Raw genomic sequence first — 22,470 nt, 5'->3', positions numbered from 1 at the left:
TTTACTTTTTACTATATATTTTTCCCCAAAGATTATTTACCAACTTTGTATATTTCAGTCCAAACAAGACTGCATAAATCGAGAATTCAAAAATATTGACCTAGAAGATTGAATTACAAGTATGAGACATGTTTTAAAGAAGTAATTTTTTTTTAAATCTGTAAATAAATGTTGCATCTGTTTATATTAAATTTTTAGTAATAGAGGTGCGTTTGATTAAAAGTTTACAACAAACCATTACTGTGTTACTTTTTAAAAATTATCTCTAAGAAAATGTTGGCAATAAGCAAGAGATTCGTTGGTTATTATACAGACAGTGTCATTTACATATGTAAAAAATATTGATAACAATTGTAAAGGGCCTAGCTGGGTAAGATGATGCCCATAACTTGATACGAATTCCATATAGGCTACTTTTTATAGAGAAACTCACGTGATCCTCCTAGAGCCTAATCAGGCTTTTAGGTTTTTATTTTTTATCTCAGCCACATCGAGAGCTAGCGAAAAACTTATAAAAAAGTTGTACCTTTCAAAAAGATCTGCTTGAAAAATTTTTTTTATTTTTAGCGGGAAATTTTAATTATTAGAACGATTTTAAAATTTTAAATGAGTCTAAAAAGACGGAAAACACTTGTTCTCACAAAAATATATATACATATAATACTAACATGTATTTTTGAACTACATTTCACCCTGATTTTTTTCAAATTTTTAAAATGGTGAAACATACTTTTAAAAATAAAAACCGCATTTTTCGCTATTTAGATACAATTTTATGTAGGGTGTTTCAAAAAAGGTAACACCGTCTCTAGGGTAGGTAAAAACTAAAAAAATAATTGGGGTTTGCATAGTAAAAGATTTTTGTAACACCATCCATTTTCAAGATACAGGGCGTTGAAGAAAACAAAATTTTACACATTTTTTACGATTTTGTCGAAACTACTGGCAACATTGTAATAAAATTTGGCGGGTTTTAAGAGGTAGTCATTGTGCATTTTTTGGCGTAAATTAAGAGTTCAATTCATCATACGGGCAATGGTCTGAACTTTCATAATATTTCATATTAAAAATAATTTTTAAATTGCTCGTTCTATTTGTGACTAAAAATCTATCTTCCCTTTTTTTTCATACGACACGCCGTTTTCATGCAAAAAAATAAAATATCTTAACTCTTCCAAAGTATTCGAATTAAGTTTTTATATATGGATGTATGTATCTATATATAGAAACTTAGTTCGAATATGTTGTAAAGGTTAAAATGTGCTATTTTTGCATGGATCGTTGTATAAAAAAAGGGAAGATAGATTTTTGTCACAAATTAAACGAGGGATTCAAATTAAGTTCACCCCATTATCTGTATACGCGCCAATGATGAGTATAAAATTCTTAATTGTATGTAAAAAGTACACAATAACTATCTCTTAAAACCTGCCAAATTTTGTTAAATGTTGCCAGAAGTTTCGGCAAAATCATAAAAAATGTGTAAAATTTTGTTTCCTTCAACGCCCTGTATCTTGAAAATGGATGGCGTTACAAAAATTTTTTACTAAGCAAACCCAAATTATTTTTTAGTTTTCTACTCATCCTAGAGACGGTGTTACCTTTTTGAAACACCTTTTTTTCATAAAATTGTATCTGAATAGTGAAAAAATGCCATTGTTTATTTTTAAAAGTACCCTGCACCAATTTTAAATGTCTGAAAAAAATTAAGTGTGAAATATTGTGCAAAAATACACGTTATAGGGGAGAGTTGGACAAAACGGGATACCATTCTTGTTTATTTTTATTACGGAAAATATGTTTAAAAAATTATCATATTATTATTTTTTATAGGTATAATATTTATTGAAGCACAAAAAACATATTTTTCACAAAATAGTAAAAAAAAATATTTATTAAAGTCCTGCACATCCCGTTTTAGCATGCCACTGTTGGATAAAACGGGATAGGTTCACAATATTTAATTTTTTGCATAAAATTATCTAAAAAGTATATTGAAGTAGATATAAGACTGCAAAGCAAAATTTACCTTTGAAAAAACAATATATTTAGTAGTCAGAAACTTAAAAATAGGGCCTTTTTATGTTTTATTGCAAAATGGGAAATAAGATCTTTTATTTAGAACTAGTTACGTACCTATATCAGAACAAAAGTCGAGTATGAGAGTCCAGTATGAGAATACGCTTTATAGTTATTTAAAAAATGTATAGGCCAACAAATAAATAGGTGGATAAAACGGGACATAAAAAACTGCATCCCATTTTATCCAACTTATAAGTGTCCCGTTTTGTCCAACTCAGACATTTTTCAAGACAAAAATGGCTCCTGCCTAAACGTGAAAATAAAATTAGATAGACTACACGTTATATTCGTTAATGAGTGCTTAATTAAATGTAATAGTCACCGGAATTATATGTTTAGATATGTAGCTAATATAATGTAAATAACAACGCACTTAAAAGCACAAAGTACCAAAAAAATAGTCAAACAATTCTAAACACAACAACTTTTCATCAAATAGTGGCATCGAGGTAAAACGAACTGAGGATGTTAAAATGACGACTGAGAACAAGTTTTCATCGTTGTCCGAGTGATAGCAGCACTAGTTGGGTCTCTAAGCCAGGTATCTCGTTTTATCCGACTATCCCGTTTTATCCAACTCTCCCCTATATTTTTTCGTGAGAACGAGTGTCTAGTTTTTTAGGCTCATAAAATTTTAAAATCCTTCTAAAAATTCAAGTTTCCCGCCAAAAGTAAAAAAATAGACAGAACTTTTTGGAAGCAACAGCTTTTTTAATTTAAGTTTTTCGCTAGCTCTAGATGCGGCTGAGATCAAAAATAAAAACCTAAAAAGCCTAATTAGGCGCTAGGTGGATCACGTGACCACCTAGGAGCCTAAAAATTTCAGAAAGTGAGTTTCTCAATATGTGCTAAAAAATGGCCTATATGGAATTCGAATTGAGTTGGGGGCATTTTTCATCATCTTACCCGGATTAGCCCTTTCATTCGCCTCCACAATACGATGTGAATGATCTATTTCTATTACATATACCCTACATGTATATTTTATCCCAAAAGGTATGTACTTCTAAAGTTGTGCTCACTACAGAGAGACATGGATTGTATCCTCGCTCCGACCCTTGCTCCCTGGTATTTATATTCGTTATATTCGTGAATTCTCGCATTTAAAATAATGTATTTATTTTACATAGCGATCGATAAAATAGTTTCGATCGCTATGTAAAATAAATACATTATTTTAAATGCGAGAATTCACGAATATAAATACCAGGGAGCAAGGGTCGGAGCGAGGATACAATCCATTGCTCTCCGTAGTGAGCAAACCCTAAGAAATCCTATTACCTGTTTCGAAGCAGTTTCAGACAATATGTTTGGCCGTTTCCTCTATATTTTTACCGAGTCTGCATGCTACTCTGTCCACTTTGCCTTTTTACAGAAATGCTAGCGAATGAAAATAAAAGTGAAAACATGAGTTGACATGTTGTCACACGCACACAGTTGTCACAGTAGACAGTTTAGTTTAATTAGCACCAGTTTATTAGTCATTAAGCAGCAATCATATTCAACACAATAATCAGCAATATGTGACATGGAAAACATCTGTACTTTAGTATTTTTTTGACAATTCTCCTTCCCAAGAAGAGTCTTGGATAGGTCATTCATCCTCACTGCATGGCTAATTGGTTATGCCAAGGCTATAAAAAAATCCCCGCCGAATGACCAGCCCAACCAAATCCACGTATCCAAGATTTTGCTTAGCATTTTCTAATTTTCTTTTTGTATTTTTTGCCATCATTTATGTCTTGCACCCTTAACATTTTAGGTCGAGGGGAAGTGTGGTTAAGCGCGCACTTATATTGAACCTAACCTAACCCATAACGTTATTGATCTATACCCTGTTTTTAAACCAGGAGGAGTAAACAGACAGATTCACATCTAATAATGTCACTAAAAACTCACCAAATACATCTTCTTTTTTGGTTGAATATGTCGGCTTTCGACGGTAATCCATACATATTATATTATACTAATCGCTATTATAAGTCGCTAAAGGGTTCTAAAATCAACTTTTTTGTATTTAAAAGCAGATTAAAAATCTAAAAATTAAAGGAATAACGCAGAAAATACAAAAGTCGCCGATATAACTTAATTAACCTATGAAATGCCAATAGTGTCAAAATTTCACAAATAACAATAGCGTCAAAATTTCATAACAGTGGAGTAAACTTGCCTGAGGTTGTACAATTACAAACAAGCATTACGGCGAGGTAAATTTGAATTACTCCTCCTAGTTTAAAAAGAGGGTATAATGATATAATGTGATAGTACATAGGTTTGTAAGTTTATTTCTGTTATTGTTTGTCACTTATTCGACGACATTACCTATTACTAGATTATTGTTTTTTCTTTTTCTTGTTTTTGAATCCAGGGCGCCCATCATTATTTCTTGCTGATTGACTATTTTAAGAGTACCTCTGCTAGTTGTTGATAGCATGCACCTTTTTCTTGTTCCGATGTATCTTCATTGCGAGCATATTATATGTATATGCTTAATATAGTAATTTTGTGTCTTAGTCCAGGAACCAAAGCTTTACACCTCGCAATTTTTACAGAATGGAGCAATTTGCTTGAAAATTTGAGAATAAGTAGTGGATAGTCCATGGATCAAAATCTATATGATGCCGACAGGTGCTTTTACCATGGGGGTGGTTGCCACCCCATCTCGGGGGGTGGGAATTTTTTACTATATTTTGACCGCAAAAGTTAATAAAAACATTCATTCTAAACAAAAAATGTTCTATACATTTTTTTGATAAAGTTAATAATTTTTGATTTATTCGCTATTGAAGTGTTAGCTTTATATCTAAAAAATCAAAATTTTTCGATGGTATACTTTACGATTCACTCAATTTTTGCCGTAGAACAAATTTTATCAAACCCTGTTCTTGGGAGTTAAATTACCTACAATTTCATATTTAAACATTTTTTCGTATCTCTGATGCTAATCTTTCTATTTTGAAGAAAATGGCATTTTTTACCAAATTGCAAACATTCGTTATTCGCTTTAAACTTCAGTTTTTTAAAAACTAATCATTCGAAGCCAGTCAAACTTCTAGAATCTATTAATAATACATAAATAAAGAAGAATAAATGAGGCCAATGACTAAAAACACCGCTAACTTACATTATTATGCTTCCAATTGGATTTCTCTTTTTTTTTCAAAAAAATATATTGATTTTTTTACCGTAACTTTTTTATTTTTTATCTTAGAAAGTTCGTTAAAAAAGAATTTTGTAGGTTTTTACAAGATCTACTAGGCTATTAATATTAAATCTTTTTAAAATTCTCAGTCACAAAAAGAGGTGGCATTGAAAGGGTTGGTAAAGTTGGTTTTTGCATGATATTACAAGTTTTAATTGTCAATAGCTCACTCAATTTTTGCCGTAAAAAAATTTTTGCAAACCAAGTTCTTGTGAATTAAATAAGCTACAATTTCATATTTAAATATTTTTTCGTATCTCTGATATTAATCTTTCTATTCTGAAGAAAAGAACATTTTTTACCAAACTACAAAAACTCGTTATTCACATTTAACTCCATTTTTTTAAAAACTAATCATTATAAGCCGACCAAACTTCTAGAATCTATTAACAATGCATAACTCAAGAAAACCAAATGAGGTCAATGACAAATTTTAATTAGGGTGGTGATTAGGGGGTTGTTTACGATCACTTTTTTGCTGAAAAAATAGGGACTGACATTCTTTTCATTATAAGTAACTTAATTTTTTTAGCTAGAGATTTTTTTTATTTCTGGAGATACATATTTTTAAATACTTTAAATTAGTTTCAACAAGATCCTCGAAAAATGCATAGTTTTCCCGTCCTTTGACTTTGAAACTACAATATTTAGCATTTGATGAAGAAGAGCCAACATTTAATAAAGTATCGCTCGATTACTATTGGTCTTAAAGAAAATAAAAAAACCGTTTTGTTTATTTTTTCAAAAGTTACATTTTTGTTAGGTAAAGTTGTTTTGATAAAACGAAAACTTTTTGAGTTATTAGCAGAAAACCGATTAAAAACATTGATTTTTTTCTATCACTTTCGATAGCGAATAAATCGAAAACTATTAATTTTATCAAAAAAATGTATATGCCTTTTGTCATGATATAGATTTTGATCCTTGGACCTATATTCTGCTTCCTATATTGCAGCACATTGGACTTCCTATTTATCAGTCAAATTTACTCGTTTGAAAAATTTGACCACTACCTCGGTAGTTTGTTGTTACATGTGGTGAAATTTTTTAAGTTATGACGGTGGCTCCACAAAAATACAGTAAGTTGTGTTTTTCTGTACTTTACTGTTTATTGAACATTGAACATTTTGACAGGCGACATTTTGCGCCTACGCACGTAAGTCTCAGAGTGACTTAGAATTGGACGATCTTCTTGCATTTCTGCTATCCTGATACTACTCAGTAGACAGAAGTCGCAAACCACGTTGTGGATGAATGAATACGCCTGGATGAATGAATGAAAAACACCTTTTTTTGTCAGTGTTACGTTTAGTCATGTCGTCAAGGATCAAAGGTCAAAGTGTGCTCAAGTGGCTACCTTAGTAGAATACGTCAGGATGAATGAATGAAAAACACCTTTTTTGTCATTGTTACGTTTAGTCATGTCGTCAGGGATCAAAGGTCAAAGTGTCCTCAAGTGGCTACCTTAGTAGTCTCAAATACTTAGTACTTATTCTCAAATTTTCAAGCAAATCGATCCATTCTGTAAAAATTGCGAGGTTTTGTCCTATTTTAAGCTTAATTACTTGGACTATCTGCAGGATTCGCAAGTTTTAGATTTACTTTTCAAAATATCTTTAGGAAAATCTGTTAAAGAAAGTTGCTTACTAAACTAAGAAAACAAAGCTGTTTATGACTGTTTACATATCTTTTGACACAGTAAAATGCATTATGTATATATTTTCTTAACTATTTCATGCAAAACTATCATTCGATTAACAAACGTATTGTAACATATGAATTTAAAAATTGATTTTACATACATTATTCAATTTCTGACTTTTGGCGTGGATAAAACCTTTTGTATTCTATTTTTTTGCAGCTTTAGGTTGAGTAAGAAGAACATAAGAAACCACCTTTCTTCAAGGATAAGATTAACAAAAGATCAGAAACAAAGTAATTGAAATATTATACATATTAATATAATTAATCTTAAATAGATTGTAATATCACATTTGTTGTGCTCGTTTATTTCAATAAAAAACAAGTGTAATATAGCGTTTTTAGCAGTTTAGCAATTATAAAAGATACTGTTTTAGGCCAGTTTGTGACCCAAGTACATTTTTGTCAAACATTTTGTTATACTAAATTTATATGTGAGTTAAATTCATATTAATTAAAAGATACTATAATTTTAAATGATTTTTTTGTTGGGCGTGGGTTTTGGTTATATTATGTTTATTGTATAAACATACAAACTGATGTGAAAATACCCTAACCTTGGTTGTTGTTGAGACAGGAATTTTGAAATCCTTTACCGGGAAAGTTTTAAATTAATTTCATTATTAGTTTTTTTTATTTTAACACTTGAATCTCAATTAGTCTTCATTTTACAAGAGGATTATGCCAGTCCCAGTCCCAAGTATTTAAAAAATATATTTCAGTTCTAAATGAAAAGAGAAGAAATTTTATACCTACTAACAGAAATAAAAAACCCAACCATTTTTATTAAAATGCATGCTGCCGTTGCATGCATGTTACCGAAAAAGAAGGGTTTCTTGATTTAACGAGTAACAAACTGTAGAATTGTTTTGTTCCAAGGGTTGTGAGTTCGAATCTCAGGGTAGGAAATTTTTCATTTATTACAAATTAATAAATGAAAATGGTTTCTATCCTTGTGGGATTGGTACTCACCGGAGGGACTGCAGACGTTCGGATACAATTAACAAGTCGGCGTCACCAAGTAACAACACATTTTTATGTTCAACACACACACACGCAGTACACATTACACTACCTAGTTGTGAAATCAATTGTACCATGCCAATGGCCATTTGTTCTCAAGGCCTTTAAGCTAAATAAAAAAAATCAATCTCCAATTGAGAGTGGTTTTGAAAGTGACTTCTTTGAATAGTATTGCTTGCTTAAATCTGAGACTAAATAATATGTACATCAATAGTCATGGTATAAGTACTTATTTATCTATTATTTCTCGTCTATCTCGCTTTATTTATGCCATGTCTTCTACACGTCACTTTTTTACTTTCTTGTTATTAATTCCGTTTGAATTTATAATGAAGTGAGGTTTATCTGAAAAAACCATCAACTATTTTAAATATCCACTTTTTTTGGGTTTGCATCTGTTTTGAACTTGGTGAAAGTTGTTGAAAATACATCTAAAAAATGGTAAGTATAATAAATTACATTAGTACTATTGCCATTATTAATTTCAAGGTCAAAAATCGTTACGACATATTTAGAAACTGTATTCAAAAATATGTTCAATCAACTACAGGAATTTCTTGATAACACTCTTTTATTACATCCTTAGATTTGTCCATCAAGTGGGGCAGTTAAAAAATATAAAAATATTGAATGTTCGTGTTTCAGATTTGTACTTACTCTTGGTAGTTAATTTCAATATGCTTTGCTTTGTAAGTATGCTTATAACATAATTCAGACAATCTTCCGAAACACTAGTAACTAAACAAATCAACACTGCCATCTGGTTAAAAAATTTACGTTCTAAAATACCTTTAGCTTGAAAGATTTTATATGCACATATGAATTGATTTACAGTAGTTTCATTTTCTCCAATTTTATTAAAGTTTCATAGAAATTTATTACTATTGAAAATTACATAAACTCAAGTTGTTTGATGATTGTTTGATTAAAAAAACTCAAGGTGCCGGTTTTATCGTTTGATTTATTTACCTTGTGGAATGTTCAATTATGATTGTCTCGCGGAATCTATTATTTTTACAAATATATGTTTTAGCTAAAAAATTTTTTAGAATAATTTGTCGTCATAATTTCTGTTTCAACATGATTATTTAGGCATTAAATACTTATCAAAAGAAAATGTTTGACAAAGCTTGTATCTAATAAATAGTCTATGCACTGACCTGTTATAAATGAATACATAATTTATTTTAATTATTTTATGTTAATGCCATGTTAAATCAGATTGATATTACATTTTGAAAGGAGACTCGAATTATTCTTGGTTTTATGTTTTTATACTATAAGATTGTTTTTGTATTATAAGTAGTTCTTTATATAAAAAAATAAATTTAGTATATTATGTATCCTCTTTAATTAATTGTTATTTTTGACATTTTTGAAAAATATAGTCCCCACAAAATACTTCTTTTCGAGTTACATTGACTAATATTAGATAGATGAAGGTAAGTGAAATTATTTATTATTAGGACACGTGGGATTACTCTTATTCGTCATTAATATTCTGCTGATAAATCATCTACTTTTAATTTAGCATAGTTTTATTTTGTACGTGGAAAAAAGTGACAATTTTGACTTTTACTTTTCAATTTTAATAGACCGAAATAGATTACCCAACTTTATCATCGTCAGTTGTGCTATAGCTATGAGCGGGCCTCGACTTTTTTTAAGTTTTCTTAATCATGCTATTATTAATTTCATAAAATAATAACGCACGTATAAAACACAGAAGAAATTTCAGAAGACTGGAAAAAAGCAATTATACCCACCAATTAATTATATACCTTCTAGAAAAACTAGATGCATAGCCTTAATATGTGTGAGCTGTCTCCATGATATCTCGTAACGTGACAGTTCGTAACCCGACAAACTGTAACGGCGACAGGTCGTAACTATACATATTCGTAAGGCCAACATCTATTTTTTTTAGTAAATTTAGTATAACCGAACTTATACAAAAATTAATTTTGCATATGTATGTACATTCCGATACTAAAAGTAATGATACTTTTTTTAAGGCCATTTCTTTTTAAATATATTTCACACATATTTTTGTTGATATGACAATTAAATCATTTTTTAAAATTGTTTATCTTCAATTTCCACTTTAAAGTAGTAAAACTAAGTGTGAAAAACTATTAAACAAATTAAATAATGAGTTTAATAATAATGTATTATTATGTTTAATAATAATTAAAAAAAATTAATAAGTTTAATACTAATAAAATTTTAATAATAATAATAAAAGCCTTTAACTGGTATTTGTAATATGGGTATCCCGAATAAAGTACGTGCCTCCTAGTGGCGGGATATGGGCAACAATACATTGGCTTATAGGGCAGTCCTTACAGTAGGGATCCTGGTCTATACAGAAAAATGCAGGCGGGTGTGGGGTAATACTGTACTTTGGTTGCATTGGTGGTGTTGGCTAAACGTGCAGGGTAGGGTATGGTGCTGATAGAAAAGGCATTCAGGCATCAAATATCCAAAAAAAATCTTTTCGGGCCATAATAATGAAAAGACCTTCTCCAACGCAATAAAAACTTTTACTGAAATGATGGCATCTCCTGAGGTAAAATATTCCGGAAGTAAAATGAGCCTCCGTTCGAATCTCCGGGTGAGGACTATCTCAGGGGAACACCATTACAGGTTAGAAAAATCAGGATAGGGTCTTGGAATCTTGGTAGTCTTAAGGCCGCGTCCCACCATCAAATAATTTGATCAAACTGGTTTGAGCAAACTGAAAGTTACAGTTAGTGACGTCACATCCTGACTGTTCATTGTGGATAATAATGAAAAATTTTAATTTTAAATAAAGTACAAACAAGTTCGACAACTCAATACAAAAAATTTGATCAAACTAGACTGATAGTGAGAGCACAGATTTTTAGAATTTCAAAAAAACTACAATTGTGACGTCACTTTGACGTACTTCCGGAGTTTGCTCAAACTGTTTGATCAAATTATTTGATGGTGAGACGCGGCCTTTACAGGTAAGAGTCTGGAGTTAGTGGATGCGCTCAAACGAAGAAGAGTTGAAATTGCTGGTATTCAAGAAACTAGGTGGAAAGGACAAAGGGCGAAAGAACTAGGTGAAGGATACAAATTGTGATATGTAGGGAGTAGTAACACTAGAAATGGAGTTGGTATAATTGCTGATAGTGAAATGAAAGATAACGTAGTAGAAGTTGTAAGAACGAGTGATACAATGATGTCAGTGAAATTTGTAATTGATAAAGAGGTATTGAATGTTTTGTGTGTGTATGCTCCTCAAACAGGTCTGGGTGAGAATGAAAGAAGAGCTTTCTATGACCAATTAGGAGACGTACTGAGTGATATTCCAGCAGAGGAGAAAGTTATAATAGGTGATTTCGATGCACATGTGGGCCAAGCCAAGACAGGATATGAAACAATACATGGGGGATTAGGCTTTGGAACTAGAAATGAAGCTGGAGATGACATGCTTGAATTAGCAACAGCATTGAATATGGCGATTGTTAAACGCATTCTTTAAAAAGAGAGAAACTCAACTTATTACCTACAAAAGTGGACAACATCAATCCCAAATAGACTACTTCATGATAAGGAAAGAAGACATACGAGAATGCAAGGTAATAGTTAGTGAGACAGTAAGGCAACAACATAAGCTGCTGTTTCCGGACATCGAAGTAAAAAGCGAAACTAAACAAAAATATCGGAGAGGACCACAAAAAATCAAGTGGTGGATTCTAAAAGATGAGAAAGAAGGTCTATTCAGGGAAAGAATAGTAGAAAAAATATGTTGGAACATGAAAGGAAGCCCTAACACAATTTGGAGAAAAATGGCCAACATTATTAGAGAGACGGCTATTGAAATACTTGGGAAAACGTCAGGAAAGAATTTTGAGGATAAAGAGACTTAGTGGTGGTCAAATGAAATACAAGGAAAAATAAAAGAGAAGGGAAAATTATATAGAAAGTGGCAAGAAACCAGATCGGACATAGATCTTCAAAACTATATGGTCGCCAAAAAGAAAGCGAAAGTAGCAAAAGCTAAAGCAGAAGCGTATTCAAACCTATACGATCAACTTGATACCAGGGATGGCGAAGCAAAGATATATAAAATAGCCAAACAGAGAGCAAAGAAAGCAAGAGATTTTAATCAGATTAGATGTATCCGAGATGAAAATAATAAAATACTAATTCACGAAGTGGATGTCAAAAAGAGATGGAGAAAGTATTTTGACAGTTTATTAAATGAAGAATTTGACAGACAGCCTGTGGAGTTAACGGAGACAGTAGCAGCAATGGTTACCAGAATAGCAAACGCGGAAGTGGCTCAAGCGCTTCAAAAAATAAAGAAAGGAAAAGCAGTCGGACCAGATGATATTCCTCGGGAAGGAAGTATGGAGAACATTGGGAGAGACAGGAATAAGTTGGCTAGCAGATCTATTTAATAGAATTATGGAAGTTGGACAAATGCCAGACGAACGGAGAAGCAGAATATTAGTACCTGTCTACAGAAACCAGGGATACATACAACAATGTACAAACTACAGGGCTATAAAACTACTTAACCACACCATGAATATATGGAAGAGAGTAATTGATAGACGGATACGTGAAGAAACCGAAATATCCGATAATCAATTTGGCTTTATGCAAAGCAGATCAACAACAGATGCAATTTTCATTGTAAGGCAACTGATGGAAAAATACAGGAATAAAGAGACCAACGCTCATAATATGGTATTCATTGATCTTGAGAAAGCATATGATAGAGTTCCTCGAGAGATTCTGTGGTGGGCACTCAATAAGAAAGGAGTCCCTGGCGAATATGTAAAGATTGTGAGAGATATGTATGAGGGAGTAACGACTAGTGTTAGGACAGGTGTGGGAGAGACTGATAAATTTCAGGTGAAAGTAGAATTATACCAAGGCTCGGTGCTTAGTCCTTATTTATTCTCATTAATTTTGGACCAGATAACAGCGAAACTACAGGGTAGCATTTCATGGTGCCTAATGTATGCCGATGATGTAGTGTTAACAGGAAATAGTGAAAGAGACTTAGAACAAAAACTGGAACAGTGGAGACAAGCTCTGGAGGAAAAAGATTTAAAACTAGGAGTATTTGTAATGTTCATTTAAAGATGGAGTTACTACAAATAAAATGGTATCATTCGATGGTGAAATGATTGGGAAAAGCAATAGTTTTAAGTACCTAACATCGGTATTGCAGAGTAATGGAGAAATAGATGGAGATGCATGCAATAGAATTAGGGCTGGATGGATGAAGTGGAAAGAAGCGAGTGGTGTGTTGTGTGACAGAAAAATTCCAATGAAGTTAAAGGGAAAACTCTATAAAACAGCCATAAGACCGGCTATGATGTACGGAACTGAATGTTGGGCAGTGAAAAAGAAAGATGAACAAGGAATGCATGTGGCGGAAATGAGAATGCTTAGATGGATGAGTGGAGTGACAAATAAGGATAAAATTAGAAATGAATATATTAGGGGAAGTCTAGGTGTGACACAAATTGATGCCAAAATGAGAGAGCATAGGTTAAGATGGTTTGGTCATGTTCAACGTCGAGACGTTAATCACCCAATACGAAGAATAGCTGAAGTGCAGATTCCTGGAAGGAGTAGGAGAGGAAGACCTGGGGGGAGACGATAAGGCAGGACATGTTGGTAAAGGGGATTAACATTGATATGACCCAATATAGAATTGTGTGGAGAAATGCAATTAGAGAAGCCGACCCCGTATAGGGATAAGGCAAAGAGAATGATGATGATGAATAAAAGCCTTTAACTCAGTGCCGCATGAATGGCTTGTAGATATACAGTGCGTCCATAAAGTAACGCATAAATTCATTATTTCGTAAACCGGTGACTTTAAGGAAAAATTCCAAAATAGGTCGATTTTTATTTTTAAATTACAATTTTTTGGCATATATGATACTAGTGACGTCATCCATCTGGGCTTGATAACGTAATCGATTTATTTTTTTTAAATGAGAATAGGGGTCATGTGATAGCTCATTTGAAAGGGTATTTAATTCTCTATTTACTAATACAAACAATAACAATTATTTATACAGGTTGTCCAAAAAGAATTTTTTAATTAAATTAATTGAGACAAAAAGAAGAATGTATGTAACCTATTTAATTCAAAATTTCGTTTTACTTTTATCAGAAAACAGGAATACATGTTTATTTGACAAATAATAAATATTGCTTTTCGCTTAAATTCAATGTTACAGCTGCCACCCACTTGCCTCTTGGAAGTTTAACATTACGCTAAGCGAAAATCAATGTTTATTTTTTAAATAAAACATTTTTATGTTTTCTGGCACCATTAAAATATATTTAGAATTAAGGGAAGGGGGGGTATGGTTTGAAATCAACATATCATGCACATTTTTGTGAATTTTTGGAGTGAAAACTTCTTTAGAGACGTTGTGCGATTTTTGGATAGGGGAAAAGCATTGAATTCGCGACCGTCATCGCTTATACTATATATTATTTATATGTATATATAAATTGTATAGAAGTATTTAAATTTAAAATAAATGTAAAACCTATTTTTCGATAGGGAAAAGGATTTATTTCGCCACCGTCATCGCGACCGTCATCTCTTCGGCGAAATGAATTTTGTACGTATATGTATTGAAGTGAAAACTTCTTTAGGGACGTTGTGCACTTTTTAAATGGGAAAAAGTATTAAATTGGCGACCGTCATCGCTTCGAAGAAATAAATTTTTGGAAACCTCTTGAGGGCCGTTGTGCACTTTTTGGATTGGGAAAAATTATTAAATTATTGACCGTCATCGTTTCGACGAAATACATTTTTGAAGTGAAAATTTCTTTAGGGACGTTGTGCACTTTTTAGATAGGCAAAAAGTATTGAATTAGCGAACGTCATCCCGACCGTCATCGCTTCGGCAAAATAAATTTTTAAAGTGAAAACTTCTTTTGGGGACGTTGTGCACTTTTTAGATGGGGAAGAAGTATTGAATTAGCGACCGTCATCGATTCGGCGAAATAAATTTTTGTAGTGAAAACTTCTTTAGGGACGTTGTGCACTTTTTGGATCGGGAAAAATTATTAAATTTGGATGGGGAGAAAGTAATAAATAAGCGACCGTCATCGCTTCGACGAAATAAACATTTGAAATAAAAACTTCCTTAGGGACGTTGTGCTCTTTTTGGATGGAAAAAAGTATTAAATTATCGACCGTCATCGCTTCGATGAAATAAATTCGTGATGTGAAAACTTCTTGAGGGACGTTGTGCACTTTTTGGATGGGGGAAAAGTATTGAATTATGGACCTTCATCGCTTCAACGAAATAAATATTTGAAGTGATAGGACGTTGTTCACTTTTTCGATGGAAAAAAGTAATAAATTAGCGACCGTCATCGCTTCGATGAAACCAATTTTTGAAGTGGAAACTTCTTGAGGGACGTTGTGCACTTTTTGGATGGGGAAAGATATAAATTAGCGACCTTTATCGCTTCGACGAAATAAATTTTTGAAGTGAAAACTTCTTTAGGGACGTTGTGCACTTTTTGGATGGGGAAAATTATTAAATTAGCGACCGTCATCGCTTCGACGAAATACATTTTTGAAGTGAAAACTTCTTTAGAAACGTTGTGCACTTTTTGGATGGGGGAAAAGTATTGAATTAGGGACCTTCATCGCTTCGACGAAATAAATATTTAAAATGAAACTTATTTAGGGACGTTGTGCACTTTTTCGATGTAAAAAGTATTAAATTAGCGACCGTCATCGCTTCGATGAAATCAATTTTTGAAGTGGAAACTTCTTGAGGAAGTTGTGCATTTTTTGGATGGGGAAAATATTATATTAGCGAACCTTCATCGCTTCGACGAAATAAATTTTTGAAATGAAAACTTCTTGAGGGACGTTGTGCACTTTTTGGATAAGGAAAAATTATTAAATTAGCGACCGTCATCGCTTCGACAAAATAAATTTTTTAAGTGAAAACTTTTATAGGGACGTTGTGCACTTTTTGTACGAAAGAAAAGTATTGAATTAGGGCCGTAATCGCTTCGACAAAATAAATATTTGAAGTGAAACTTATTTAGGGACGTTGTGCACTTTTTCGATGTAAAAAAGTATTAAATTAGCGACCATCATCGCTTCGACGAAATAAATATTTGAAGTGAAAACTTCTTGAGGGACGTTGTGCACTTTTTGGATGGGGAAAAAGTAGTAAATTAGCGACCGTTATCGCTTCGACGAAATAAATTTTTGAATTAAAAATTTCTTTAGGGACGTTGTGCACTTCTTGGATGGGGAAAAAGTATTGAATTTGCGACCGTCATCACTTCGCTGAAATAAATTTTGCACATATATAAATTATGTGTATGTATACATAAATAGCATAGGGCATACGCATCGCGTATATCATATATGATATAGGTATAGCACTTCTTTTAGGATGGGGTAAAAGCATTGAGCTCGTACTTTATATACTATAAGAAGTTTTCACTTCTGTCGGCACTCCCACGAGTGCCTTTAATGTTTTTCTAAGCTATGGTACAATTATTTTATTTTTAAATTAAATAAACATAATTATTAAGTACAATTCAAAGAATATTTAGAAAAAAATTCAATCCAAAATATTGAAAAGTATGCCATTGGTGACAAATTTTGACAGGCAGCTCACAAAAAAATTGATTTTGCGGTGGACATCAGAACTCATCACTAGATCATACGAAACAAAAAATTCAAAAAGATTTAATTAGCTTATGAGTTTCACGAGGTCACAACGTCGAGTTTTTTATTTTTAATGACTTTTGAATTTTTGGCATCACTCAGAAATAAAAAAAAATGAAATTTTTGGTAAAAATTTTGTGAAAATCAACAGATTTATTATTGTTGAACAAAAAATAAGCAAAAAGAGAAAAATATCTCGACGTTGTTACCTCATGAAATGTCTCAAGAAAATATGTGCAAAATATCAGGTAGATCGGCCGAGTAGTTTTTCAGTTACAATGTCCACCGCATTTGAAAAAGCAGTTTTGAGAAAAATGCGTTTAAAGTTTTGACCACTGCATCTTCATCTTCTTATTTGTCTGCCAAATCGTAAAGTGATGCACATTGAAATATGTTTTTTGAATCGAGGAGTAATCTACAAAAGAGAAGGCAAACAGTTGTTTAACGTTTCTCACTACGCTCAAGCGTGCTGGCGCGAAGTCGCGGCAAAGCGAGTCGAAGGTAGGGATATTCAACACGCTGTATCTCTGGTAATTTTACTCCGATTATTTTGAAATTTTCAGAGAGTATTCTTGAAAGTATGCACTTTTATTTGAAATAAAAAATTAAATATTTCAAAAATTCCCCCCCCCCCCCCCTTAAACAAATTACATACATTCATCTTTTTGTACCAATTAATTTAATTTAAAAAAATATTTTTTGGACACCCTGTAAAAATAATTATATTCATGTTTATATTATTGAATAGAGAATTACATATTCTCATTTAAAAAAATCATCGATTACGTCATACGCCCAGGTGGATGACGTCACTAGTATGATATGTATGCCAAAAAATCGTAATTTAAAAATAAAAATTGACCTGTTTCGGGATTTTTCCTTAAAGCCTCCGGTTTACGAAATAATGAATTTATGCGTAACTTTATGGACGTATATAAGAATATACAAAGTCAATGATAACATAGTGACCTTTTTAAAGCATATAATGACAGATTGGAAGACTAAAATTCACCTCCAAATTCCTGGTGAAAACAATATCGAAACCGAAAATATCGCAAAAAGGGCCTGTTTCAAGGAGACTCGTTGAGTCCATTGTGGTTTTGTTTAGCTATGAACCCCCTATAGTCCTGTCGCCAGGGGGGGTACAACGGCCTCGTTAATTCAGATGGACTTACCCAAGTTTTTTTATGTATTTTGACCCGTAGAACACGAATTTTTTGGGTAACAGTTGATCCGGATGTCGATAAGATTGTTATAGACCAAGAACTTGAGGAATCAAATAACAGCGATTTTTGGCAAAACAAAACAATATTTTGTATTTTTTGGGTCATTTTAAGCAAAAAATATTTCTACAAGTTTTTTAGTAAGATGCACAGTTTTCGAGATAAACGCGGTTGAACTTTCAAAAAATCGAAAAACTGCAATTTTTAAACCCGAATAACTTTTGATTAAAAAATAAAATAGCAATTCTGCTTAGCGCCTTTGAAAGTTCAAGTCAAATTATGTCGGTTTTGATTATTTGCATTGCTAAAAATTTATTGTGTTATTGTTAAACAAAGCTACAAACAACTAGTGCGTGAGTGATGTTTCTATGATTTCTCATTTAAAATCGAACGAGTAGGTAGAATAGGTACTAGTGCAATCAAGACTATTTCTACGTTACATGCGTTAAAACGCATGTAAAAGCACGGGAAACCCTACGTGTTTATAGCTTTGTTAAACAATAAAAAAATAAATTTTTACCAATGCAAATAATCAAAACCGATATAATTTGACTTAAACTTTCAAATGCGGTAAGCAGACTTGCTATTTTATTTTTTAATCAAAAGTTATTCGGGTTCAAAAATTGCAATTTTTCGATTTTTTTAAAGTTCAACCGCGTTTATCTCGAAAACTGTGCATCCTACGAAAAAACTTGTAGAAATATTTTTTACTTAAAATGGCCCAAAAAATACAAAATATTGTTTTGTTTTGCCAAAAATCGCTGTTATTTGATTCCTCAAGTTCTTGGTCTATAACAATCTTATCGACATCCGGATCAACTGTTACCCAAAAAATTCGTGTTCTACGGGTCAAAATACATAAAAAAAACTTGAGTAAGTCCATCTGAATTAACGAGGCCGTTGTACCCCCCCTGGCGACAGGACTACTATCATAGCTATTAAATTCCACTGACTCTGGTTTTAGCATTAAAAACAACAATACTGTAGTAACGAAGCTTAATCATCTGTTGTATATTGATGATTTGAAATTAATAGCTTCCACTCGAGCTCACCTAGAACAGATGCTAAAAACTGTAGAAACATTCTCTAATGATATTAGTATGCAGTTCGGTCTAGACAAGTGTCGTGTTTTGAATATAGTCAGAGGAAAGGTACAGCCCCATGGATGAAAACGATCTTGAAGTAAAGCAGGCGCGGAAAATTGACCATAAGCAAATGAAAACTGAGACATCTACCGAGTTTATAAATCAGCTACTTCGCTCACAGCTTAACAGTAAAAATTTGTTTAAGGCACTAAACACCTACGTTGTTCCGCGCTTAGCTATTCATTTGGTATTGTTAAGTGGACAAAAATGGATATAGAGAACCTTCAGCGAAAAGTACGAACACACCTCACACAGGCACAAAAACATCATCCTCGAGGTGCAGTAGAAAGAACTACATTACCGCGGTATTTAGGAGGACGAGGACTTATGGATATAGGTGAGCAATTAGATAAACAGATTGCTAATTTGAAAACTTATTTTCAGATGCAGGCTGAGATATCTGCTCTAGATCGCGCTATTTGCGAAGTAGATGACATAACACCCATCAAACTGAAGGAACCAGAAATGCGCATCAACCACCTCACTAAGGACAAAAAAATGCGCACCTGGATGGGTAAATCTCTGCACGGGTGACATCCCAGTGAGGTCAGCCGAGTCTATGTCGACAATACAGCGTCGAACTACTGGTTGACATCAGGAAAGATGTTCCCATAAACAGAAAGTTCATTACTGGCTATTCAGGATTAGGTTATACCAACCAAAAATTACGTGAAACATATCGTCAAAGACCCTCAGGTCCAAAACGACAAATGCCGATATGGATGTCAAGCCCAAGAAACCATCCAACGCCTTACAGGGGGCTGCCAGGCATTTGCTGCAACTGAATACAAGGAACGGCATGACTCAGTAGGAAAGATCCGACAAGAGATAACTATCAAGCTGGGACTTCTCCAAACCTACCATCTGCCATATTATCAATACGTCCCTGAGAATATGCTTGATAATGACAACTAAAAGCTATACTGGGACCGTACTGTACTCACAGACCAGTGGCACATAATAGAGCAGATCTCGTACTAGTTAATAAATTAACAAGACAAACAACACTAATTGATGTGGCGATGCCTAACAACAATAATCTACGTACTAAATTCACTGAAAAGATCACCAAATGCAGAGATCTGGAAATTCAAATACGAAGACAATGGAGAATGCAAAGTACCCAGACGATACCTATTATTACGCCTACTACAGGAGTCATTCCGAAGAACTTCCTCGAAAGCATAAAAAAGCTGGGTCTAAAGTCTAAATGAACATATTTACAAGACCATGCAAAAAGCTGTTACTCTCGACGGCCAGATGTGTACGAAAATTTTTGGGAGATACTCCAGCATACCAAGTCACCTAGGGCTCGATAACAAGGAAGAAATCCCAGAGATCAATCAGAATGAGAGACTAGGAAGGAGGCCAGAGCTGAATCTTTTCGATACCGTAGGGTATCGTATCTGGGATGACTCAATTTTCCCCTTAGAGAGACAGTGTGAGCCGTACGGCTAAATCTGGATAAAATTTAATTTTACTTATTATGTTTAATAATAATTAATACAGTTTACATGACTAGATTATATTTATTTTAAAACATAATTTTAAAAATGTATTGTTCCACAAAATATGAAATGTGTTATAAATGTTTATCCTGACGCTGGTTCGTTAAATTTATAAACGTAAATTCAATTGTAACTGTAATAAAAGTTAGTTTCCACTTTAATAAAAGTAAACAGAATAATTCAATTTTGACGTTACGAATTCTACCGTTATGAATAAGTATAGTTAAATACGAACTGTCGCCGTTACCATTTGTGGGGCTAGGAATTGTCGCGTTACGAGATGTATTGTCACGATATGAGCTATAACGTGTTTACACGAGTCACCGGAAAAGACCAGGACAGTCTACTATTTACCAGTTATTCAACATAAAAGAAATATTATTAAAACCTGGGAGCAAGATATAAATAATATTCACTAGACCTACGTAGATTTTTGACAAGCCTAAAAGGACATAAAAAGAGAAAATATATTTAATTAAGCGAGAATTTGTATACCAAGGAAATTGGTAAAGTGCTAAAACAGGGAGAGGGAAGGCCCCGGTTCAGTTTTTTAATATGTGTATGGAACATGTTATAGAACAAATGTCTGTAAACCCAAAAAATATATTGTTTATTAAGTAAACAAATTTGAAGATTGAACGTAAGTTTGAACAGATAAGATATACGCAGACTATAAACTTGAACCGTAAAGGTACGATTCCGACCACGATTGCAGACGGCAAGTGCAGGCGGCAGTTTAGAGTTGTCACCGTAACCACGTAATTACTTTGCACTATTAATTTGTATATTTATTATAGGTCTGGATCCCGCGTATGAAAAAAAGTTGATTAATAGCAAGCTGAAAATTTGTTAAGAGGATCGGTACGTATTTTCGGCTGCAATGCTATTCAAATGGGGATTAATTTTTTTCAAATCCTGAGAAAACTAATAAGTATTTTTGAAAAATTTAAACGCAGAATGAAAGATCACGTTATTAGCGAGGGCCGAAAGTCCCTGAGAACTTCTATAATGTTTATTTTAATAAGTTACAGGGGTGAAAAACTAAGAGAAAATTTAGTGTGATTTTTAATTTCAAATGTATCATTCAAAATAAACTTTTTATTTATTCTAAGGGACTTTCTGCCCTCGGTAATAATTTAGTCTTTCATTCTGCGTTTAAATTTTTCAAAAATATTTATTGGTTTTTTCAGGATTCGAAAAAAATAAACACAATGCCGTGGTAATATTTTCCAAATCTATCTTTGTCTTACAACGCACTCAGCCGAATATAATATTGTCAGTATATATTGTCAGTCAGACACTGACAATCAGTGACAATTTTAAATATTTGACATTGCATCGGGAATATGTTGAGTTATTGATTAAATATTACTGAAATATAGTGTATTTGATAAATAATTGATTTAAGACGTAAACTTAATAAAAAGTTATTTAATGTGTATTATTTGTGGAAGATCCAAGCAGAGAATACATCAGGATAATATATTCTGTGATCCAAGTATTTTGTTGTTAAAGATGTTCAAAATTGTAAGCGTTCCATAACATATTAAAAAATCACTTTAACACTTTTCTTCTTTTCTCGATTGAGTATTAGTCTTTGTTGTACAAATAAATTATTACAATCACTGAATACATAGTTAGTGAAAAAATTATCACATTTATTAACTGAATTAATAATTTCCAATTATAAAAATAACAGTTATCCAAGAACATTCAAAACCCATCTCTTTAAATTAATGATGACATTTTTAAGTAGAATGACATTCTAGTAATGTTTACATATCCATACCAGTGTGAATTTTACTACACGTAATTTGCCGTGTAAAGACAGAAAAATTAGGGATACACGTAAAATATTTGCGAATTA

General features: G+C 32.6%; 1 protein-coding gene across 3 annotated transcripts in view; it reads left to right on the top strand.

The window, feature by feature from the left end:
- Window positions 1-9,349, top strand: part of LOC114337178 (serine/threonine-protein phosphatase 2A 65 kDa regulatory subunit A alpha isoform) — a 65,613-nt gene extending 56,264 nt beyond the window's left edge. Inside the window, exon 9 of one of the 3 annotated variants that reach the window (XM_028287580.2) lies at window positions 7,152-9,349. In XM_028287580.2, the coding sequence (XP_028143381.1) occupies window positions 7,152-7,156 (5 nt within the window). In that variant the 3' untranslated portion in view covers window positions 7,157-9,349. Of the gene's footprint in view, window positions 1-58 lie in introns of all 3 variants that reach the window. The other 2 variants (XM_028287579.2, XM_028287577.2) reach the window with 2 other exon arrangements.
- The last annotated feature ends 13,121 nt before the right edge of the window (window positions 9,350-22,470 follow it).

Source organism: Diabrotica virgifera, chromosome 2, assembly GCF_917563875.1.
Source record: "Diabrotica virgifera virgifera chromosome 2, PGI_DIABVI_V3a".
Taxonomy (NCBI): domain Eukaryota; kingdom Metazoa; phylum Arthropoda; class Insecta; order Coleoptera; family Chrysomelidae; genus Diabrotica; species Diabrotica virgifera.
Note: the sequence above shows the minus strand (reverse complement) of the source record. Positions and strands in the feature narration are given on the sequence as shown.